The following is a 24,877-nucleotide window of genomic DNA, read 5'->3' on the forward strand; positions in this document are numbered from 1 at the left end:
GTGATGGTCCTTTCTAATCCCAGGAGACAGTTCTGGAAGCCAGCCTGGCCCCAGGGCTGCTGAAGAGGACACTGCAGTTAGAGCGGCAGAGGGGTCACGGAGACGTCGGCAGAGGCCGAGTCTGGGTGCCTCTGTGTACTCTGACTTGAAAGTCACTCCATTTTGTTGGGGGTTAGTTGATGCTTTTTAAAAACTCTGTCTTCTGAGTATAAAGCAGTGTAGCCTATGTTCCTTGTATAAAGTATGGAGAATACCAAGCAGCGTCAAGGAAACACCCCCCTCCCACTTCTCGGAGAGCGCGCTGCCATCCGTGTGCAGGCGAAGTCTCTCTCCCAGGCTTCCTGTGTGACGCTCTCTCAAAGGGCCACGCCAAGGGCCTTCCCGCCACCTTCTGACCTGTGCTCTCATTAAGGAGGTGAAAGGAGATTGATGATCATTTAAAGAGCTTTTAAAGAAGTAGCCAGAAGCCTGTTTCTTCCATTTTCCAATATAAGAAAAGACTGGAGCAGAGCGCATGTAAACACACATCTGCACACGTGCTGGCCTGTCTCTACCACTTTGTGCCTTTGTCTCTGCTCTGCGCTGGGCTCCCGTGCTGTCGCCTCCTGAGCCCGGCCGTGTCTCTCGCTTGCAGTGGTGACCCCCCCGAGAAGACAGCGCCCAGAGGCTGGAGCGGAGAGCGTGCTGCGTGTCTGCCTGCCTGTCCGATTACTCACAGGCCAGCGACAGCGGCATGTTTGAACCTGCCACCAAAATGTTAGAAGCTGACCTTCTTGCCTCCCTGGGCTGACTTCCCAAAAGGCACCCCTGCCGAGACCTGTCTGGCTTGACACTCTGTGTGTGTCTGGGGTGCAGCTCTTCTGGCTTCTCTCCATGCGGGAGGGGCCCTTAGCATCCCCATGGACCCCATCTCCTCCCAGGTGGCGTCTGGGGACTGGCCTGGCTTCGGGCATCTAGGACGACTGCTTTCTCTCTGGCCCTGGGTGTTGGAAGGCATGAGCCCAGTAGAGCCGGAAAAGGAGAACCAGTGTGCGAGAGAGACCTGCTTTTCTAGAAAGGACGTAAACTAGAAATGGATGTTCCCCCCCGTTCCCCTTCCTTAGCTGGAGGAATCACTTTGCAAGGACAAAACCCCTTGTGGGCTTTATTTTGTTTGAGACCTTTGATGTCATTTTTTCAGCTCAGATACCTGTATGCATTTCACTTGTCGCCAAATTTTTTTTTTTTTTTTTGGCTGCGCTGCTTAGCTTGCGGGGTCTTAGTTCCCTGACCAGGGATCGCACCCGCGCCCCCTGCAGTGGAAGCGCAGAGTCTTAAACCACTGGAGCACCAGGGAAGTCCCCCCTGCAAAGCTTTATAAGTATATGTTTTTGAACGTTGTTGTGAATATCACGTGTGGTTTTGAGAGGTATTTTCTCAAAAAGGCCACTTCGTCAGCAGGTACCCTGGGAGGTGACGTCATGGATCCTGGGGACCTGCCGTGCCCTGTCAGTCACTTAAAGCATTTATTTATGTCGCAACTTAATAAAGCCCTTCTCAGTTAGAAGCGCCCCTAGTGTGAGAGAGCTTTTGCGGAGCCCGAGGTAAGCAGGTCCCCTCGGAATAACACGGTGCCTTTCCGGTTGTGCTCAGGAGTGAGGACGCCAACGAGCCTGTGCCTGGAGACGCTTGCGGTAACGAGGGGCCCCAGATCCATGTTGGATTCTTGTGAGTACAGAAGGCTCCTTCCCTGTTGCTCGTAAAGACGACGGGTAGATTGGGGCCCGCCCGGCGACTCACACCTCCACACACAGGCCAGGAGGCGTGGGGGGACCCGTGTGATCCGGCTGCTTGTCCCTGGCCTGGGGACCCCTGGGCCCATCTCAGCGGTCTCAGGTGAAGGGACAGAGGTGGCGGGAAGGAGAGATGGGCACGAGCGGTTCCACTGCCATCCTCCAACACCGAGTCACAGCTGGGGACTGTCACCCCATGGGCACGGTCAGGCCCTCGGGGAAGTTCCCGCCGGAGCTGGGGTAGCCAGGTGCTGTGCAACACTAAGCGTTTTGGTTTCTAGCCGCAGTGTCTATGAAGGCAGCAACCAGCAGTGTTCAGGCGAACGAGGCAGGATGTTCACATCCCAGCAGCTTTCTTTTGCTCACTCTTGTCATCCTAGTGTTGCTCGGCACTCGTGACATTCGGGCTGGGTCATTCTTGGTTGGGGGCCGCCCTGTGCCCTCTGGGGTGTTGAGCAGCAGCCCTGGCCTCCACCCACTAGATCCAGTAGCCCCCCCACTCCACTCCGTGTGACAGTAAGAAATGTCTCTCGACTTTGCACAGGTCCCCTGGGGGTGGGGTGAGGACCACTGCAGTAGTTCAAGCAGGATTTCTCCACCATGGGGCATTTGCAGCCTGTGAACGTGCATTTTATTTTCTAGGCACGACAGTGCCAGCGAGTGTCTCCTCGTGAACGTGCTCCAACTGAAGAACTTTGCAGGGCTGGTGGTGAAGGAAGACTGCAAAATGTAAGCTCCCGCGCCAGTGGGGGCCGTGTCCTCCCCCCGGGCCCTCCTCCACACGGCACCACTGGCTGACCTGCTGCACGTGGCAGTTTGGGGAGGGAAAAGACTGTCTTGGAACCTGAATTTAGAATAAAACGCCAGGGGATGTCTGTCTGAAATCTAAAGGACTGTAAGTTTTAAGAAGAGGCTGGTTTATTATTTGCGGCAGGTGGAGTTACTGGAGCCAGGCTGGTTATGTGCCGTGGCCATGCTGACAAAGTGCCGGGTGCCCGTCATCGGCAGCGTTGGGGCTTAAAACGTCCATTCTGCTCACAAGGCTGGTGGCGACACAGCCACACTCGGCTCTTGAGATCTGATGAGGTGCCTGAAGAGGCCTCAGGCTGGGATCAGGCATCCTTGTCCGAGCAGGGAGAAGGAAATCTGTGTTGTCTCCGGTGGGGAGATGGGTGCCCGATGGGGGTGTGAGGTCCCACTTACCCTGGTGGGTGAACCCACCTGTGATGGGTGTTCAGGCCCGACGGTGCCCTCCCCTTCCGTGAGTCGTCTTTGTAAACTGGCCTCCCGAAGGCCTAGGAAGCAGCCTGGTGTTCAGCGGCTGAGGGTTCGCCCTGATGGTGTACTTCACTCCACTGATGCTGGAGCTTCTCCTGGGTGCTGGCTTCCGTGCTGTGGGTGGATAGGGCCGGGAGCCCAGCCCGGCGGGTGCCTCGGTGGGCAAGCAGTCTGAGAGGCAAGGCAGGCAGAGCTTGGAGAGGGAGCCAGGGGGCCGTGAAAAGATCAGTGCAGATGTTTTGCCACAGAGGTGCTGAAAGCAGAAAGTCTGTTTGACTCCCCCTGAAGTTATAATTCCTGATTTTTATGTTTTCTTTTTGCTGATTTCTTTTCTTTTCTTTTCTTTTCCTTTTTTTTTTTTTTTTTCTCTCCAAAGGTAGGTCAGTTCTTCGGCCTCTCTTTTGGTTGAGAAAAGGACTTTTTCCAAAGGACTTTGCAGTTTTACCTCTTCACATCCAAAGGGTAACATACAGGGGTGTTCGTGTACGTGGTCCATGCTTTTTTCTCCCTGTCTCGATTCCAGACACATCCGCGTCGGTTTGCCTCCGCTTGACCCCGGCAAACCAAACACATTCTGCTCTAAGGCTCTGGAATTGAAAGCCCCCTTGGTGTTTAATGAAGTTTTCAAAATCCCTGTGCAGTCAAACATGGTGATGTTGAAGTCCCTTCAGTTATACATGTGCTCAGTGAATCCGCAGCTGCAGGAAGAACTGCTGGTACGGTGCCCTCCTCACCCTCTCCTTCCTACCTTCCACCCCTCTTTCCCCGTCTCTTTTTGTCAGTCTCTGACATCAGTCTTTCTATCCTCCTGTCTTCTGCCTCAATCCTGCTTTCCTTCCTGTCTCTCTTCCTCAGTTTCTGTCTGTTTTTCTGTTTGGTTACAGTTTGTTTCAGAGTAACATACAGATTAAAATCAGCAAGGGAGGAAACATATAGGCCAGAGTCTGGGTGAGATCCAATCCTGAAGTTTCCACTTTCTTCACTGTGAGTTACCTTTTGTTCTCTGTCCTTCTCCCCTTCCTAGCAGTTTCTAATAGAGCTGAATAAGCAACATGAGAGTCATCCTCCCTAGCATCCTCCAACACCACTTTAACACCACTTTCATTTTACCTTAGTCCTGTTAGTAAGAATGAAATACTTTCCATTCTTTCTGCTTAAGATTAAAGGGTGGGCTTCCCTGGTGGTGCAGTGGTTGAGAGTCTGCCTGCCAATGCAGGGGACATGGGTTCGAGCCCTGGTCTGGGAGGATCCCACGTGCCGCGGAGCAACTGGGCCCGTGAGCCACAACTACTGAGCCTGCGCTCTAGAGCCCATGAGCCACAACTGCTGAGCCTGTGCATCTGGAGCCTGTGCTCCACAACGAGAGAGGCCGCGACAGTGAGAGGCCCGCGCACCGCGATGAAGAGTGGCCCCCGCTCGCCGCAACTGGAGAGCGCCCTCGTGCAGAAATGAAGACCCAACACAGCCAAAAAAAAAATTAATTAATTAAAAAAAAAGATTAAAGGGTGACCTTGATGCCCATTGGTTGTTAAGGTGCAGTCATTCAGGGTCTGTTCTGCCTTTTTTTTTTTTTAACACCGCGCAGGGCATTGCTCAGATTAACTTGGCTGATTACGATGGTTCGAGCGAGATGCAGCTGCGCTGGTACTCGGTGCAGGTGTTCACCGGCCCCGAGCTGCCCGGGCGGGAGGACGAGCAGCTGGGACACAGCGACTTCCAGGACCCTGCACCCACCACGTCTGGAAAGACAGTAGGTGGCCTGGCTTTGAGACGGACTTTTCCTGGGGACATTGTTTCTAAGAAACGTGTGTAGACTTAGTCTTAGAACACAGTGGCGATGAAGAAGCAGGGTTTCCAGGGAAGTAATAAAAACGGACTGTAGTGATGTATGTGGCCATTCATGGTAATATTCTTTAACACAACACGTTCATGATCATGAGTGATGCTTTGGTTGCTTTAAAATTTGAGTCCTCAGAGCTACATGGTAAGGCCAAGTTACCGTCTTGCTGTCAACCGGGGGTGAGCTGCTTCCTGCTAGAGAGCAGCCGGGGACGGCCACCAGCCCGGCAGCAGGGATGCTCCCCATGGGCTGTGCACGTGCCCGCTTTCCGCTTTGCCACCCGCACGCCGCTGGCCTCGGCTGCTTCTTGGCAGCGTCCCTTTCGTCCTGTAGGACGCGGTGATGGTGCTGCTGGTGAGAACCACGGCCCAGCTGCAGGCGGTGGAGAGAGAGCTGGCCGAGGAGCGGGTGAAGCTGGAGTACATGGAGGAGGAGATCCTGGAGATGGAGTGCAAGGAGGAGCAGGCCGAGGCTGTGTCCGAGAGGTGCGTGCGGCCAGCTGCCCCTCAGGGGAGAGGCAGCCGGGATGTTCATCAGACACAACGCGATGTAGAGTGTGTGTGGCGACTCTTCGGTACCTTTGCCCAGAAGTCGGGATTCTCACGGGGGATTGTACGCCAGTCTGCACGAGGGCAGTACATTGACCCCAGCTCTACGCACAGGCTTTTCACCTTTCCTTCTGTTCCCCGAATTTCTCTCAAAGAGGGGGACTGTTGAGGGACTCCCTCTGCCCGGATTGAATACAATAGGGCCCTTTAAGTTTTGCCTTTTTCTTTATTAACTGCTTTATTGGGATATAATCTCCTTACTGTATGGTTCACCCATTAAGTGGACAATTGGCTGGTTTGTAGCGCAGGCACAGAGCTGTGCCGCCAACATCACACTCAAGTTGAGGGCATTTTCGTCATGCTGAAAGGAAACCCCATACCCATTAACAGTCCGCCTGGTCCTTCCAGCCCCTGGCGACTGCCCATCTGCGTGCCATCTCCAGGGATTTGCCTGTGCTGGGCCTTTCTTGTAAATGGAATCATACGATGCCCCTTTACCTCTTCCCCGGAGCAGCCCGTGGGTGAACACTTGACTCGGGGTGGGGCAGACGTGTCTTCAATAGAGGAGTAGCTCAGATGGGCAGGCACCGCGAGTGAATCGCTTCCCGGTGGGTCCCTTCTGGCAGAACTTTCATCTTGCTTTACTTCCACGGTTTTCCATAAAGAGCATCATGTTTCCAAAGCTTGCTACTTCTTCCTTATAGCTTTTTCTGGATTTATTTTCGAGAGGAATTTATTTTCGGAAGGGAAAGTGCATGGCAGAGGGGGAGAAGGGTGTGTGTTCAGGGATGGGCAGGAGGCTGGGAGGGCTCGGGGAGAGAGGGTTCCGGGCTGCTGGCATCTTCAGCGGCTGCAATTGGGCGATACAGACAGACGGACCCTCTTAATGAAAGGCCTTGTAGCTCTGTCTTCCCCACGAAACAGAACTGCCTTTCATTTTATGAGAAAAGCAACCGTCTTCGGTCATTGGAAGCAAATATGGGGCATCTCTGCTGCTGTGCCCTGGGTGCAGCAGTAAAGTCAGTGCCCTGATGAACGTCTTGGGGGCTTTTGCCATGCCCGCCTTCAGGAGTTGGCAAGCCGACTTGGTGGACAGTGGCTGTAGCAGCTGCGCCCAGACCAGCCCCCCGCACCCAGAGCCCTGCTGCGTTGCTGTCAGCTCCATCCACGGACACACGTTTGCTGGCCAGGCAGACCCTTATGGCCCCGAGGAACTTCAGCCCCCACCTCTGAAGGTAAGCAGAAAAGGACAAAGGATTTCGCGGAGCCCCTGATGTTTTGCTGCACAGCACCAGGCGCTGCCCTGGAAGGAGGGGCTGTATGCCCTACGCTAGGGAATTGAAGTGAGTGGCCTCAGATCTGTAAACAGCAGGTACCATGGAAACGTCTGTCTACTTTAAATTAAAAGGAAAGGACAACTAAAAGGGGTGGATTTTTACTGCTTCATGTGCCCTCTTCAGGGCCGCGTGTGGCTCAGGGTGTTTCATGGGTCCCCAAGGTTTTGGACGCTTGTCGTTGTTCTCCGTTTGTGACATTAAGAGCAGCGAAGCATCCTTTTGGCCCTTCTGTTCACCCGATCCTAGTTGTGCCCATCACCGTATCTCCAGTGAGGAAATCTTTGTTCCGAAACTATTCAGCACATAACAAATGCGGACATACAGTCCCTCCCTTGGCATCTTTCTAAAATGGATTAAAGTGCATTACATCAGGAATAATTATTTTGGATTAGGCTGCCAATAATTGTGATTGTTCTACTTTGTAACACTTTTACAGTCATTGACCCAAATCAGTGTAAGCAGCCATGGGATGCAGTTTTGGTATTTCCCCTTTCCCCAACGTTTAACTTATACCCTAATCACTTTTGTTAATACTTCACATTTCCATTCTTTGTTTGTATATATGTGTGTGTGCACCCGGCTTCTTTTTCCTTCTGAATCATTTGAAAACTAATTCAAGATCATGACACATTCCTCCTAAACAGTTCAGTACAAATCTAAGAACAAGCACATTTTCTTACTTAACAGTAGAGTAATACTCAGAAAATATAACAACGACATCGAGTATAAAGTCCACGTACAAAATTCCTCCATTGTTCCATTGTGCTTTGTTGACTGAAAAAAAAAAAAAAAGCACAATCTAAAAGCTGAGAATTCTGTTCTATTTGGCAGACTTTCTGAGGACTATAGCCTGGGAGACACCCTCTCAGGTAGCTCTGAGAGACTGCCCCAAAGAAATAAGGGAGGAGCCAGGATATATAGGGGTTTTGCAACAAAAACCATGTAGTTGGAACGTTGAAAGATTATGGTTAATGAAAGGAAACCAGGCACCTCAAGTTAACGAGTTTATAGCACCACTTTTCTCATCATAGAGACTTCAGAATTCAGTAGGCTAATAGCATGGTTGCTATCATTTAAGGTCTTTTGACTGAATTCTGTTAAGCCTTCGATGTGGGAAACTGTATCTTCCAGACCTACTGAAGGCACAAAAATAACTGCTAAGGAATCATACCAGTGAGATACAGGTCTCTTGGTCTATTGGGCTCATACTGATGGTAAACTTGCTGGACTTATACCTAAATTTGTACATAAGTGGCCTTGAGCCCAGGGGAATCCTAAAGTACACCTTCCTAGCCATCCGGCTGGAAGCCAGGGCCGTATATTGGACCCACAAAGCCATTGAGTTCCATTAGGTGCGATCCACTGTATTCTCGTCGCCTGACTCAGCCTGTTCCATACATATCACTGTCTTTAAGGGAAATGATATATTGGCATTTTTCATAATGTACACAACTTGATTTCCTAGTGTCATCAGGCTGATGATTTTTAGTGTGATTTAACTGTTCCCAATGCAGGGAGGTCTTTAAACTTAGACGACCATAGCGTTGTGCCAGCCATAAAAATCCATCCCATAACTGAGGGAGGGTCCCTCCTAATAATTAAAAACTTACGCCTTTTGATTGAAATTGAGTTCATTGTTCTGACTGAGCATGACTGACCTCAATGGAAAACTCATATTTATGGCTAGGGTCACAATAAGTATGTTTTATTGGCCAAGTGAGGGAGTCCCCTCTAGTAATATCAGTAGTGGCCTGACAGAACTATAATTTCTTTCTTCTAAAATAAATTTCCTAAGGGCTGTCCAATCAGACCCCTGGAGTGGAGAAACCCGCCAAGATAACCCAGAAGTACCGGATGCAGGTAATTGACCATAATCCCAACAATTGGAGTGATTTCTAAAATTTGCACAGAATTGTGCCCATTATAGGAAAACATTTGGTTTGTGTACAGAAGTCCAAGAAACCAAGAATAAAATGTTGTAAATAACTGTATGGGTCAGGTCCAGCCTTTTGGCATAGCTGTCTATTTCTGATATCACCTTCTCATCCTGGTGTTGGTGTTTCTTTCCTATTGGAGCATCACTTTAAGGTGAGTTTGAGGTCATCAGTCCTCTCTATAGACCAGTCTGGTGCAGGAGCCCTTTTTAGGTGGGAAACATGAATCCTAGAGTCAATTCCCTTCAGTTTTGCTGCACATGAGTTAGTTAAAAAAACCTGATAAGGGACCTTGCATCTAGGCTGGAGGTAGTCTTTTAAATACTGCCTGTTCCAATGTACATAATCTCCTGGTTGTAACTCATGGGGCATCTGATCTTCGCTTGAGGATAGATTACTATGATATGCTTCAGACACAAGCTTAGAATGTCCTTTGAAAAATGCAGTTAAGCCTCTGCCATGAGCTAATATGTCCCCATTTAATAATATAAATTAATGTAATCCATCCTTCAATCTCATTGTTCTCCCTGTGATCATCGCAAAGAGAGAGAAGTGATGTTTACCAAGAGGGGTGGATCTGAGGTTGAGGAGAACCAATGGAAGGGCCTTAGGCCAGGTGAGGAATAAGCCTCCATAATTTTAGCCAGTTGTTTTTTTTTTAATTTATTTTATTTATTTATTTATGGTTGTGTTGGATCCTCGTTTCTGTGTGAGGGCTTTGTCTAGTTGTGTCAAGCGGGGGCCACTCTTCATCGCGGTGTGCGGGCCTCTCACCACCGCAACTTCACTTGTTGCGGACCACAGGCTCCAGATGCACAGGCTCAGTAACTGTGGCTCACGGGCCCAGCTGCTCCGCGGCATGTGGGATCTTCCCATACCAGGGCTCGAACCCTTGTCCCCTGCACTGGCAGGCAGACTCTCAACCACTGCGCCACCAGGGAAGCCCCTAGCCAGTTGTTTTTTAATTGTTCCATTTGTTCTTTCTACTAACCAGAAGACCAGGGATTATAAACACAATAGAAGTGCTGCATAGTTGGAAAAATCTTGCAAATTTTCTTAATAATTTGTCCAGTAAAATGAGTTCCTTTATCACTATGTATTTCTGAGGGGATTCTTCAAAGAGGTATCACTCTTTCTAAAATTGATTTCTCTACTTACTGCACTGTGGTCTTTCTGCATGGGAATGCCTTAACCCAATGTGAAAACATTCAAATTATAACAAGAATGTATTGACAACCTTGTGAGTGAGGCATTTGTATAAAATCAACATGCCAAATTTCAAGAAGACCTGCAGGTAATGGGAAATGTCTTTGAGAACTGTGTAAATGCTTCCCTGAGTTATACTTTGGACAAGTTGCACATCTTGAGTAAACCTTCTGGGCTACTGTAAAATAGGCTTCGAAAAATATTGTTTACCTCGTAATACCACCTTATCTGGGTTCCAGTGAGTTAACTCATAAATATATTGTGAAATACGATATTGAGCTCCAAACAGAAAGATAGGCTTTCCCTTGGACCTGTCCACAGCTGTTTGTTAGTTGACTCTTCCTCCATTCTGTGTTTAGGTGTCTTTTTCTTTTTTCTGAAAGCCTTCCATTTTCAGAAAACACCATTCCCTGAAACTTCAGCAGTATATCAGTAAGGTTACTGGGAGGCTGAAAGGGAAAGACAGTGGTTAGTTGGCTGTTGCTGTTTTTCAGAGCTGCTGTCTTGGCAGCATGATCGACTAGAGAGTTTCCTTTCGCTTCTGCAGCGTCAGCCTTTGAACGGCCCCATGCCTTAGTAACAGCAAGTGCACATGGCAACAGAATTGCATCTAATAATTCTGCTACTTGTTCCCCAGTTTTGGTAGGCTGTCCTGAGGATGTTAAAAATCCCCCCTCTTTTTTTCCAAAAGCATACCAAAATCATGTGCCACCCCAAAAGTATAGTGGCTGTCTGTGTAAATGTTAGCAGATTTTCCTTTTGCCAAATGACAGACAGGCTCTTGTTCGTGCTGTTAGTTCAGCCTGTTGGGCAGAAAAGACATTAGATAGGGCGCATTTTCAAGGATACACAGTGGAGAAATGACAGCGTTACTAGCCTGGTACATTCCATGAGGTCCTCTTAAATATGAACCATCAGTGAATAATATAAAGTCAGGATTATCCATTGGGCTTTCTTGACGGTCAATCCTAGAAGACTAACAATTGTCAGTTAAAACAATGCAATCATACTTTTCATTATTGCCATTTGATTCTTCTGGGAGCAAGGTCACTGGACTAAGTTCATTACACCTGTGGAGAGTTACATTTGGTGAGAGGAATACAATCTCATGAGACGTTAAATGGCTCGCTGAATAAGGTTGTGTGTGAAGAGAGTTTAGTAGAGATTTCATGGAGTGGGGAACAAAGACGGTGAGAGGGTGACTCGTGACTGTCTCCTCTGTGGTCTGACAAAGCACAGCTGTTGCTGTGACAGCTCGGAGGCAAGGGGGAGGCCCTTAGCTACTGGATCTAGCTGCTGGCAGTAAAATCCTATTGGTCATTAGTGACTGCCGTAAAGTTAATACTCCTAGTGTGGCGCCCTTGTTTTTATGCACAAAGAGAAAAAAGGGAGAATCATAATTTAGGTGCCCCGAGGCTGGGGCCTTTGCCAGGAAGCCCTTTAGAGAAACTAGAGGCTTCGCAATGGTCTATTCCCCAACCAAGATGTTCAGGTTGGTATTGTTTAGGCAAATTATTTATGGTCAAGACACTAAAGAAAAATTTGGAATCCAGCTCCTGTGGTAGCCTGCAAGGCCTAGAAATCCCCTTAGTCGCCGTCTTATTTTAGGAGCAGGGAAAGCCAAATTGCCTCTAGAGCAATTGAAACCCCTTCTTTAGATACCGAACATCCTAAGTATTTTACATTAGCCTCACAAAATTGTAATTACTCTTTGGGTGCTTTATATCCCTTTGAGGCTAACTTCTGAAGCAAGTACAGGGTGTCTTGCTGATTATGTATCAAGGGTTTGAACACAACAGCAAATCGTCTACATATTGTATGAAAATTGACTTACGAGGAAACGCTGGATCACGTAAGTCCACTTTTTAAAATTATTTTTATTATTATTTTTAACATCTTTATTGGAGTATAATTGCTTTACAATGGTGTGTTAGTTTCTGCTGTATAACAAAGTGAATCAGCTGTACATATACATATATCCCCATATCTCCTCCCTCTTGCGTCTACCTCCCACCCTCCCTATCCCACCCCTGTAGGTGGTCACAAAGCACCGAGCTGATCTCCCTGTGCTATGCGGCTGCTTCCCACTAGCTATCTCTTTTACATTTGGTAGTGCATATATGTCCATACCACTCTCTCACGTTGTCCCAGCTTACCTTTCCCCCTCCCCGTGTCCTCAAGTCCATTCTCTACGTCTGCGTCTTTATTCCGGTCCTGCCCCTATGTTCATCAGAACCAGTTTTTTTTTTTTTTTAGATTCCATATATATGTGTTAGCATATGGTATTTGTTTTTCTCTTTCTGACTTACTTCACTCTGTATGACAGAGTCTAGGTCCATCCACCTCACTACAAATAACTCAAGTTTCATTTATTTTTATGGCTGAGTAATATTCCATTGTATATATGTGCCATATCTTCTTTATCCATTCATCTGTTGATGGACACTTAGGTTGCTTCCATGTCCTGGCTATTGTAAATACAGCTGCAGTGAACATTGTGGTACATGACTCTGTTTGAATTATGGTTTTCTCAGGGTATATGCCCAGTAGTGGGATTGCTGGGTCGTATGGTAGTTCTATTTTTAGTTTTTTAAGGAATCTCCGTACTGTTCTCCACAGTGACTGTATCAATTTACATTCCTAACAACAGTGCAAGAGGGTTCCCTTTTCTCCACGCCCTCTCCAGCATTTATTGTTTGTAGATTTTTTGATGATGGCCATCTGACTGATGTGAGGTGACACCTCATTGTAGTTTTTTGTTGTTTTTTGTTTTTAATTTTATTTCTTTATTTATTTTTGGCTGTGTTGGGTCTTCGTTTCTGTGCGAGGGCTTTCTCCAGTTGCGGCAAGTGGGGGCCACTCTTCATCACGGTGCGTGGGCCTCTCACTATCGCAGCCTCTCTTGTTGCAGAGCACGGACTCCAGACGTGCAGGCTCAGTAATTGTGGCTCACGAGCCCAGCTGCTCTGCGGCATGTGGGATCTTCCCGGACGAGGGCTCGAACCCACGTCCTCTGCATTGGCAGGCAGACTCTCAACCACTGCGCTACCAGGGAAACCCCTCATTGTAGTTTTGATTTGCATTTCTCTAATGATTAGTTACGTTGAGCATCCTTTCATGTGTTTGTTGGCAATCCGTATATCTTCTTGGAGAAATGTCTATTTAGGTCTTCTACCCATTTTTGGGATTGGGTTGTTTGTTTTTTTGATATTGAGCTGCTTGTAAATTTGGGAGATTAATCATTTGTCAGCTGCTTCATTTGCAAATTTTTTCTCCAATTCTGAGGGTTGTCTTTTCATCCTGTTTATGGTTTCCTTTGCTGTGCAAAAGCTTTTAAGTTTCATTAGGTCCCATTTGTTTATTTTTGTTTTTATTTCCGTGTCTCTAGGAGGTGGGCCAAAAAGCATCTTGCTGTGATTTATGTCATAGAGTGTTCTCCCTATATTTTCCTCTAAGAGTTTATAGTGTCTGGCCTTACATTTAGGTCTTTAATCCATTTTGAGTTTATTTTTGCGTATGGTGTTCGGCAGTGTTCTAATTTCATTCTTTTACATGTAGCTGTCCAGTTTTCGCACCACCACTTATTGAAGAGGCTGTCTTTTCTCCATTGTATATTCTCGCCTCCTTTATCAAAAATAAGGTGATCATATGTGCGTGGGTTTGTCTCTGGGCTATCTTGTTCCATTGATCTGTATTTCTGTTTTTGTGCCAGTACCATACTGTCTTGATTAATGTAACTTTGTAGTGTAGCCTGAAGTCAGGGAGCCTGATGATTCCTCCAGATCCATTTTTCGTTTTCAAGATTGCTTTGGCTATTCGGCATCTTTGGTGGCTCCATACAGACTGTGCAATTTTTTGTGCTTGTTCTGTGAAAAATGCCCTTGGTAGTTCGATAGGGATTGCATTGAATCTGTAGCTTGCTTTTGGTAGTAGAGTCATTTTCGCAATGTTGATTCTTCCATTCCAAGAATATGGTATATCTCTCCATGTGTTTGTATCATCTTTAATTTCTTTCATCAGTGTCTTAACAGTTTTCTGCATACAGGTCTTTCGTCTCCTTAGGTAGGTTTATTCCAAGGTATTTTATTCTTTCTGTTGCAGTGGTACGTGGGAGTGTTTCCTTAAATTCTGTTTCAGATTTTTCATCATTAGTGTATCGGACTGCACGAGATTTCTGTGCATTAATTTTGTTTCCTGCTACTTTACCAAATTCATTGATTAGCTCCAGTAGTTTTCTTGTAGCAGCTGTAGGATTCTCTATGTATAATATCATGTCATCTGCAAACAGTGACAGCTTAACTTCTTCTTTTCCGATTTGGATTCCGTTTCTTTCTTTTTCTTCTCTGATTGCTGTGGCTAAAACTTCCGAAAGTATGAGGAATAATAGTCGTGAGAGTGGACAATCTTCTCTTGTTCCTGATCTTAGAGGAAATGGTTTCATTTTTTCACCATTGAGAACGATGTTGGCTGTGGGTTTGTCATATATGGCCTTTATTATGTTGAGGTAAGTTCCCTCTATGCCTAATTCTGGAGGGTTTTTATCATAAGTGGGTGTTGAATTTTGTGAAAAGCTTTTTCTGCACCTATTGAGATGATCATATGGCTTTTCTCCTTCAATTTGTTAATATGGTTTATCACATTGATTTGTGTATATTGGGATAAATCCCACTTGTTCATGCTGTATGATCTTTTTAATGTGCTGTTGGATGCTGTTTGCTAGTATTTTGTTGAGGATTTTTGCATCTATGTTCATCAGTGATATTGGTCTGTAGTTTTCTTTCTTTGTGACATCTTTGTCTGGTTTTGGTATCAGGATGATGGCCTCGTAGAATGAGTTTGGGAGTGTTCCTCCCTCTGCTGTATTTTGGAAGAGTTTGAGAAGGATAGGTGTTAGTTCTTGTCTAAATGTTTGGTAGAATTCGCCTGTGAAGCCATCTGGTCCTGGGCTTTTGTTTGTTGTAAGATTTTTAATCACACTCTCAATTTCAGTGCTTGTGAGTGGTCTGTTTATATTTTCTATTTCTTCCTGGTTCAGTCTAGGAAGGTTGTGCTTTTCTAAGAATTTGTCCATTTCTTCCAGGTTGTCCATTTTATTGGCATATAGTTGCTTGCAGTAATCTCTCATGATCCTTTGTATTTCTGCAGTGTCAGTTGTTACTTCTTTTTCATTTCTAATTCGATTGATTTGCGTCTTCTCCCTTTTTTTCTTGATGAGTCTGGCTAATGGTTTATCAATTTTGTTTATCTTCTCAAAGAACCAGCTTTTAGTTTTATTGATCCTTGCTATTGTGTCGTTCATTTCTTTTTCATTTATTTCTGATCCAATCTTTAAGATTTCTTTTCTCCTGCTAACTTTGGGGTTTTTTTGTTCTTCTTTCTCTGATTGCTTTAGGTGTAAGGTTAGGTTGTTTATTTGGGGTGTTTCTTATTTATTGACGTAGGATTGAATTGCTCTCAACTTCCCTCTTAGAACTGCTTTTGCTGCATCCCATAGGTTTTGGGTCGTCATGTTTTCATTGTTATTTGTTTCTAGGTATTTTTTGATTTCTTTGATTTCTTCAGTGATCTCTTGTTTATTAAGTAGTGTATTGTTTAGCCTCCATGTATTTGTAATTTTTACATGTTTTTTTCCTGTAATTGAAATCTAGTCTCATAGCGTTGTGGTCAGAAAAAGTTCTTCATATGATTTCAATTTTCTTAAATTTACTAAGGCTTGATTTGTGACCCAAGATATGATCTATCTAGGAGAATGTTCCATAAGCACTAGAGAAGAAAATGTATTCGGTTGTTTTTGGATGGAATGTCCTATAAATATCAGTGAAATCCATCTTGTTTAATGTATCATTTAAAGCTTGTGTTTCCTTATTTATTTTCATTTTGGATGATCTGTCCATTGGTGAAAGTGGGGTATTAAAGTACCGTACTATGATTGTGTTACTGTCAATTTCCCCTTTTATGGCTGGTAGTATGTGCCTTATGTATTGAGGTGCTCCTATGTTGGGTGCATAAATATTTACAATTGTTATATCTTCTTCTTGGATTGATCCCTTGATCATTATGTAGTGTCCTTCTTTGTCTCTTGTAATAGTCTTTATTTTAAAGTCTATTTTGTCTGCTATGAGAATTGCTACTCCAGCTTTCCTTTGGTATCCATTTACGTGGACTATCTTTTTCCATCCCCTCGCTTTCAGTCTGTATGTGTCACTAGGTCTGAAGTGGGTCTCTTGTAGACAGCATATATACGGGTCCTGTTTTTGTATCCATTCAGGCAGTCTGTGTTCTTTGGTTGGAGCATTTAATCCATTTACATTTAAGGTAGTTATCAATATGTATGTTCATTCCTATTCCCATTTTCTTAATTGTTTTGGGTTTGTTATTGTAGGTCTTTTTCTTTTCTTGTGTTTTCTGCCTAGAGAAGTTCCTTTAGCATTTGTTGTAAAGCTGGTTTGGTGGTGCTGAATTCTCTTAGCTTTTGCTTGTCTGTAAAAGTTTTAATTTCTCTGTCGAATCTGAATGAGATCCTTGCTGGGTAGAGTAATCTTGGTTGTAGGTTTTTCCCTTTCATCACTTTAAATATGTCTTGCCTCTCCCTTCTGGCTTGCAGAGTTTCTGCTGAAAGATCAGCTGTTAACTTTATGGGGATTCCCTTGTATGTATTTTGTTGTTTTACCCTTGTTGCTTTTAATAATTTTTCTTTGTATTCAATGTCTGATAGTTTGATTAATATGTGTCATGGCATGTTTCTCCTTGGGTTTATCCTGTATGGGACTCTCTGCGCTTCCTGGACTTGGTTGACTATTTCCTTTCCCATGTTAAGGAAGTTTTCAACTATAATCTCTTCAAATAGTTTCTCAGACCCTTTCTTTTACTCTTCTTCTTCTGAGACCCCTATAATTCGAATGTTGGTGCATTTAATTTTTGCCCAGAGGTCTCGAGACTGTCCTCAATTCTTTTCATTCTTTTTTCTTTATTCTGCTCTGCAGTGGTTACTTCCACTATTTTATCATCCAGGTCACTTATCCGTTCTTCTGCCTCAGTTATTGTGCTATTGACTCCTTCTAGAGAATTTTAAATTGCATTTATTGTGTTGTTCATCATTGTTTGCTCTTTAGTTCTTCTAGGTCCTTGTTAAACGTTTCTTGTATTTTCACCATTCTATTTCCAAGAATTTGGATCATGTTTACTACCATTACTCTGAATTTTTTTTCAGGTAGACTGACTATTTCCTCTTCATTTGTTTGGTCTGGTGGGTTTTTACGTTGCTCTTTCAACTGCTATGTGTTTCTCTCTCTTCTCATTTTGCTTAACTTACTGTGTTTGGGGTCTCCTTTTCGCAGGCTGCAGGTTCGTAGTTCCTGTTGTTTTTCGTGTCTGCCCCCAGTGGGTAAGGTTGGTTCAGTGGGTTGTGTAGGCTTCCTGGTGGAGGGGACTGGTGCTTGTGTTCTGGTGGATGAGGCTGGATCTTGTCTTTATGGTGGGCTGTGCCATGTCTGCTGGTGTGTTTTGGGTTGTCTGTGGACTTAGTATGATTTTAGGCAACCTCTCTGCTAATGGGTGGCGTTGTGTTCCTGTCTTGCTAGTTGCTTGGCATGGGGTGTCCAGCACTGTAGCTTGCTGTTCACTGAGTGGAGCTGGGTCTTAGCATTGAGATGGAGGTCTCTGGGAGAGCTTTCACCATTTGATATTACTTGGAGCCGGGAGGTCTGTGGTGGACCAATGTCGTGAACTCGGCTCTCCCACCTCTGAGGCACAGGCCTGACACGCGGCCGGAGCACCAAGACCCTGTCAGCCACACAGCTCAGGAGAAAAGAAGGAGAGAGAGAGATAGAGGGAGGGAGAGGGAGAGGGAGGAGGGAGGAGGGAGGAGGGAGGGAGGGAAAATAAAGTTACTAAAATTTAAAAACTTATTGAAAATTTAAAAAATTAAAAAGTAATTAAACAGAGAAAAATAAAAAGAAAGAAAGAAAAGCACAACCAGTCCAAATAACACATCCACCGATTATAGCAAGTGCTAAAACCTATACTAAAAAATGCACAGAGAGAACCCCAGGACAAATGGTAAAAGCAAAGCTATACAGAGAAAATCACACCAAGAAGCATACACATACACACTCAGAAAAAGAGAAAAAGGAAAAGAAAAAAATATATATATATATTAAAAAAAAAGAAGGAAGAGGGCAACCAAATAAATAAATCTACCAATGATAATAAACTCTAAGTACTAAACTAAGAAAACATAAAACCAGAAAAAAAATAGGTGCAGAAAGCAAACCCCAAGGCTACAGTTTCTCCCAAAGTCCACCACCTTAAATTTGGGATGATTTGTTGTCTATTTAGGTATTCCAGAGATGCAGGGTACATCAAGTTGATTGTGGAGATTTAATCCTCTGCTCCTGAGGCTGCTGGGAGAGATTTCCCTTCTCGTCTTTGTTCACACAGCTCCTGTGGTTCAGCTTTGGATTTGGACATGCCTCTGCGTGTAGGTCGCCTGAGGGCATCTGTTCTTCGATCAGACAGGACAGGGTTAAAGGAGCAGCTGATTCAGGGGCTCTGGCTCACTCAGGCCGGGGAGAAGGAGGGCTATGGGATGTGGGGCGAGCCTGCAGCCGCAGAAGCCAGCGTGACGTTGCACCAGCCTGAGGTGTGCCGTGTGTTCTCCCAGGGAAGTTGTCCCTGGATCACGGGACCCTGGCAGTGGCGGGCTGCACAGGCTCCCGGGAGGGGAGGTGTGGATAGTGACCTGTGCCTGTTCACAGGCTCCTTGGTGGCTGCAGCAGCAGCCTTAGCATCTCATGGCCGTCTCTGGTGTCCTCACTGACAGCCGCAGCTCACGCCCATCTCTGGAGCTCGTTTAGGCGGTGCTCTGAATCTCCTCTCCTCGCGCACCCCAAAACAATGGTCTCTTTCCCCTTATGCAGTTCCAGACTTTTCCCCTGGACTCCCTCCCGGCTAGCTGTGGCACACTAGCCCCCTTCAGGCTGTGTTCACGCCGCCAACCCCAGTCCTCTTCCTGCAATCCGACCGAAGCCCGAGCCTCAGCTCTAGGCCCCGCCCACCCTGGGCAGGTGAGCAGACAAGCCTCTCGGGCTGGTGAGTGCTGGTCGGCACCCATCCCCTGTGTGAGAATCTCTCCGCTTTGCCCTCCGCACCCCTGTGGCTGCGCTCTCCTCCGTGGCTCCGAAGCTTCCCCCCCTCAGCCACCCGCAGTCTCCGCCCGTGAAGGGGCTTCCTAGTGTGTGGAAACCTTTCCTCCTTCATAGCTCCCTCCCACTGGTGCGCGTCCCATCCCTATTCTTTTGTCTCTGTTATTTCGTTTTTCTTTTGCCCTACCCAAGTACGTGGGGAGTTTCTTGCCTTTTGGGAGGTCTGACGTCTTCTGCCAGCGTTCAGTGGGTGTTCTGTAGGAGCAGTTCCACGTGTAGATGTATTTCTAATGTATCTGTGGGAAGGAAAGTGATCTCCGCGTCTTACTCTTCCACCATCTTGCCCAGACCCACTGGGGAAGGACATTAAGTCTTTTGTGTGAGCCAGGTGCCATGCAGAGCTCTCAATGGCAGAATCAAAGCTTGTGTGATCTACAATACAAACTCCTATAAAAAAGAATGAGATCTTGCATTTGCAACAAATATGGATGAATCTAGAGGTTATTATTATGCTCAACTGAAATATGTCAGACGGGGAAATACAGATAACATATGATTTCTCTTATATGTGGAATCTTACAAGGTTTTGTATTATCTGTTGTGCACCTGGCTCAAAACAAAAAGCGAGCCAGACCAAAAAGTCAAGGAACGCTGAGAGTCGAGGGAGGAGACGCCCTCACAGGCATACTTCTGATGAGGGAGATAAAAACTATGACTCCCATAAGGCTGTGGGGCCCTGGGACCTGACTCCCAGCGTCCTCTGCGAGGTTCAAGAGAGTCTAGGTGGTAGACCCATCATGTCGGTTCAGAATGGCCGCTAAAGCCATGCAGAACTGGCCCTGCAGGATGGCAGCCTCTGAGGAGGAGCCTGAGGCCTTGACGGAGCTGCTGGACATCGCGCGCCACCTGGAAAATTTGCCTGTGAGTGAGTGGCCTTAACTACTTCTTTGATAGACTTTCAATCAAGCCCTGTGCCCCACATCTGCTTTTTGTGACACCTGGTTGTTCCCAATTCTGAGTATTTCCTAGATTCTCCAGCAGAAACAGTCTTGCTCTTGTGGGCATACCCCTTGCAGGTAACTACATTTCAACTTTCTGGTTCTCAGTTAATCCCTCTCTGTCCACTGTCCAGCATGCAAACATTTTGTTGATAGCTCTCACCGACTGTTGATGTCTCTCTGATTCCCTTTTTCCTTGAAGAATCTCTATCTTTTAATACATCCTTGTGGTAATTTTCATGAGGCTGCAGCAAGGAGTCATGATAAAAATCTGTGTTTATTCTGCCACATTCAATTAGGAGTATTTTCTGTCTTTTCTAAACTTTCTTTTGACTCAATTTCTCTCACACAGTCTTATTCACATCTGTTTTAAAAACTGAGTCCTGTAAGAATCCTGAACATGGCTCCCTGTGACTCATCTCCATGAAGTCTGTCCTAACTACTCTAACCTACATTGTTCCTGTCTTGTTGGAGCTTAACATAGTCCATACCTTATTCTAGCCCAGCGTGGGTTCTCCTTTGTTTCTTGTTTGCCAACTCGTGTGCTCCAAACCTGGCTGAAGTTGGGTATCCTCTTTCTCTGGTATTCTCTCCACTGATGCCTCGCAGAGATGTGGAGAGGGAAATGTGAGTTGGAGGAAGACTATTCTTGGCTCTGTCTTTCCAGGACTCCCAACCTCTGGTGGCCAAATCAGTGTGACCCACCACTGGCTTCCTGTCATTGAATGCAGCCCAGAGTGGTGCTGGAGCAGGTCGAGGCAGGAGAGGGCTAACTGCATGGAGCAAAGTGGGGGAGGAAAACACCTTGCCTTCTAGACCTAAAACAGGTTCCCAAGACCAGAGCGGGGATGCTGGTGCCACAGGCACACAGGCCATGTGCTGGGTGAGGAGGTAAGAGTGTTGCATGAGCCGGGTTGATGGTGTGTGTGACCTTGGGGTGGACAGAGCCCCAGAGGGTGGGCAAGTGTGAGAGACTGTTCACAGTTCATTGACTGTGGTCTGGGCTTCCTCCAGTAAGCAGTGTGATCCTTGTCAACCTCTACCTGGTAGTGTTCATGCCATACTGGCCTGTCACTGTGCTCATGCTCACCTGGCTGGCTTTTGACTGGAAAACCCCTGAGGGAGGTGAGGGCCCTGAGAGGGCTGTATTGCCACCCACCACACGATCTTTCTTTTTCTTCTTATACTGTGGTCAATTCCGGGCAGCCCTTCAGCCTGACTTTGTTTGGGCTGGAGAAGGTAAGGGACGGGGTCTTTTCAAGGTGCCAGTGAGACCCAGATAGGAACTGAAGTAGGCTAGGGGAGGGGTGGCTAGTACAGCAGAGAGCTAGGCCTGTCCTAAATTGGCCCAGATGTTCATTCCTAGCCTAGGTGTTACTTAAGAGGGCAGGAAACAACAGGGGGTGGGGGCACCCTGAGGCAGGCCTTAAAGGGCTCTGAAGAAGACAAGGGAGTTGTCCCAAGCTCAGCAACACTGGCTCTGTTTTCAGGAGGCTGCCGGTTTACCTGCGTAAGACACTGGTGCATGTGGAAACAGTACTGTGATTACTTCTCACTCAAGGTGAAGAGCTGCAGATCTCCACTTTGGCCCCAGGCCCAGTCCCAACTCCAGTGGCAGCGGCTGGGCCAGGGTGGGGGTCATGGGCATCATTCACATTGAGCTTCATGTGGATGACGCTCCCTGGAGCTGTGTGTTACCCTACCTGCATGGCCAGCCAGACACGACAGATGTTTCCTTTCTAGGTCTCTGGCCAGAAGAGGCTATACCCCTGGCTATACCCCTCTTGACTCTATGTTTCTCCAAAGCTTTTGAAGACTCACGATCTCGCCCCCAGCTTCAACTACATCCTCCCCTGCCATCCTCATCGGCTCATGTCCCACTCATGCTTTGGCCACTTTGCCACAGAGAAGTCAGGCTTCTCCAAGATCTTTCCTGGCATGACTCCTTATATCCTCACACTGGAGACCTTTTTCTGGGGGCCTTTCCTCAGAGAATATGTCATGTCTACAGGTGAGTTGGCTCCTAGGATGTAAAGCCAAAGAAGTAAATGGCTCCCCGAGAGCCATGGGTGAGAATAAGGCCAATTCTGTGATCCCTTCTGGTCTGAAAAGCTATCATAGGTTCAACTGCCTTATGTGAGACTCTCCCCTCCTTTGAAGAGGTAGGGAAGAAAGTTAGGAGGTTTGGGAGGTCACCAATTATCTTTTTTTTTTTTTCTGCCCTCCAGGGCCCTGGTCTGTGAGCCAGTCCTCCATGGACTTCCTGTTTACCCATACAGGCACAAACAACATGCTGATTGTGGTGGTCAGTTGCCTGGCTGAGTGCAGATACAGCCTTCCAGGATCTATCACCTTGGTCTTGAAGAACCACACTGGCTTTGTACACACAGCCCTTCAGCATGGGTAAGGACACTTCTGGTCCAGACTGGAGAGAGGGATTCCAAAAGCCCAGTGGGGAAGGAGGAAGAGGTTTTGAGGAAATGATATAAAAAGAGGGAGGGGGAAAGCCACTTCTGTGGCGGAGTAGAGCCTGGGTCAGGTTCTAGAGGCATTTCTGCTTCTGAAGAAAGGCCAGCAGGCCAACCCGGAACCTGATCTGCCTCAGACTAGCATCTCATCTGGGGCAGTCCCTTCGTGAAAAGTGACTGGCTGCAACCCTATCTCAGAGAAAACCAAAATTACCGTGTGAACTAAAGGGAAGAAACTGAAAAGAAATGGCCCTTGGGTCTTTTTTTTTTTTAACATCTTTAATGGAGTATAATTGCATTACAATGGTGTGTTAGTTTCTGCTTTATAACAAAGTGAATCAGTTATACATATACATATATTCCCATATCTCTTCCCTCTTCCCTCCCTCCCACCCTCCCTATCCTACCCCTCTAGGTGGTCACAAACCACCAAGCTGATCTCCCTGTGCTATGCAGCTGCTTCCCACTAGCTATCTATTTTACGTTTGGTAGTCTATATATGTCCATGCCACTCTCTCACTTTGTCACAGCTTACCCTTCCCCTTCCCCATATCCTCAAGTCCATTCTCTAGTAGGTCTGTGCCTTTATTCCCATCTTGCCCCTAGGTTCTTCATACCTTTTTTTCTTTTTCTTCTTAGATTCCGTATATATATATACAACCCAGCAATCCCACTACTGGACATATACCCTGAGAAAACCATAATTCAAAAAGAGTCATGTACCAAAATGTTCATTGCAGCTCTATTTATAATAACCAGGACATGGAAGCAACCTAAGTGTCCATCAACAGATGAATGGATAAAGAAGATGTGACACATATATACAATGGAATATTACTCAGCCATAAAAAGAAACGAAGTTGAGTTATTTGTAGTGAGATGGATGGATGTAGAGTCTGTCATACAGAGTGAAGTAAGTCAGAAAGAGAAAAACAAAGGCCCTTGGGTCTTAGCTTCCAGTGTTTCAGACCTTGTGGGTTTACAGGAGGGTCTGGGACTCGCTTGCCTTAGCTTGCTGCTACTTTGCCCCCAGAGGCAGCTTGGGGTAGACCATGAGGCCCTCCCACTTAGCCTGGACCTGGGCCCAGCTTGGTTAGGGGCTGAAGAGCTTACAGGGAGAACCAGGGACCACTGATGGTCAGCGTGTCTGGCTTTCAGCAGGGTCCCTACCTTTCTGGCCATCAGAGAACATGCTTTTCCTCTGCAGGGTGGCTCTAATCCCTGCCTATGCCTTTAGGGAGACAGAACTCTACAATCAGCAGATTTTCACACCCGGGGGCTTCATTAATCACTTGCAAAAGTGATTCCAGAGTATGGTACACATCTACCCTTGTGCTTTCTACACAAGAGAGAACTTTTGGGGAACTCCTGGGGCCTTCTGCCCTACGATCGGCGTGTAACCACCATTGGTGAGTTGGCCCTTCTGCTGGCAGCCTCATCTGGGACACAGGATCCAGTTCCAAGGCTGGACCTTGGCTCTGGCCATGTCCAGAGGCAGAGAAGCTGGCCAGGATGAGCGCAGGGGTGGGGGAAGTGTGGGGAGAACCCGGGCTTGAGGACTGAGACCTATTCTGAGGAACGAGTCATTCTGATGCTTTCCCTTTCCCTTCTCCGTCTCCCCTGGCAGTCAGGAAGCCTCTACCACTGCCCAAGATTGAGAACCTGAGCAAAGAGATTGTGACAAAATACCACGTGGTCTATATCTATGCCCTGTACAAACTGTTTGACAAACAGAAGACCAAGTTTGGCTTCTCAGAGACCCAGGAGCTGGTGATAACTTGACAGACATCTCCCCAAGTTCTCTCAGCCTGGTTGGAAGGAGTGAAACAGGTGAACAGGAGGACCAAAGTCAGCCATGAGACTCCTGCTCCTGATTCGGCCAGTCCTCACCATGACAAGAGTGTGTGTGGGTGCCTGTTTGGCTGTTTTCTGGATCCCTCTTTCTCCTTCATTTCTCTCCTTCTAGCTCTTATCTGCCTTTTCCTCGGGGTTACAAGGAGATGGCCCCAAAGTCAGGGAAGGCCCTAAGGGAGAGGGGTCCTGAAAGCTCCCTCACACATGCCCACTCAGCATCAACACTGAGGAAAACAAGGTACAGAACAAAAAGCCCACCTTCTGATACTGTCTGTGCCCCACGTAGCCTGTTCTGAGGGCCTAATATCCCTGCACTTGTCTCTTCTTCTCCAGCTCTTAAGCAGCCCCATCTTCTGTCATCAAGGTTCCTCCAGGACTGGCAGCCTTGAGATCCAGTAGGCTCTGAGTTTAGTCCCCTCCACCTTCATGCCCTGTGACTTGCATCAGTCTTCTCTGAGCCTGTTTCCTCATCTGTAAAATAAGACAAATACTCCCTCCC

The 24,877-nt window shown here is 46.7% G+C and overlaps 1 protein-coding gene and 1 pseudogene across 2 annotated transcripts in view; both read left to right on the top strand.

The window, feature by feature from the left end:
- Positions 1-24,306, top strand: part of LOC309653380 (acyl-CoA wax alcohol acyltransferase 2-like) — a 36,082-nt pseudogene extending 11,776 nt beyond the window's left edge. Inside the window, exons 2-7 of the transcript in view lie at positions 21,071-21,181; positions 21,547-21,617; positions 21,863-22,067; positions 22,285-22,459; positions 23,732-23,933; positions 24,152-24,306. The product of the transcript in view is annotated as an acyl-CoA wax alcohol acyltransferase 2-like (transcript). The remainder of the gene's footprint in view (positions 1-21,070; positions 21,182-21,546; positions 21,618-21,862; positions 22,068-22,284; positions 22,460-23,731; positions 23,934-24,151) is intronic.
- LOC309653381 (protein WWC3-like) lies at positions 690-19,879 on the top strand (the record flags this gene model as incomplete). Its single annotated transcript, XM_082448006.1, has 9 exons — positions 690-756; positions 1,633-1,707; positions 2,415-2,501; positions 3,574-3,766; positions 4,636-4,800; positions 5,224-5,375; positions 6,451-6,673; positions 8,585-8,635; positions 19,784-19,879. The coding sequence occupies exons 1-9, from the start codon at positions 734-736 to the stop codon at positions 19,877-19,879; spliced, it is 1,065 nt and encodes a 354-aa protein (XP_082304132.1). The 5' UTR covers positions 690-733.
- Positions 24,307-24,877: the final 571 nt, after the last annotated feature.

Source organism: Balaenoptera physalus, assembly GCF_965194825.1.
Source record: "Balaenoptera physalus genome assembly, chromosome: Y".
NCBI classification, from domain to species: domain Eukaryota; kingdom Metazoa; phylum Chordata; class Mammalia; order Artiodactyla; family Balaenopteridae; genus Balaenoptera; species Balaenoptera physalus.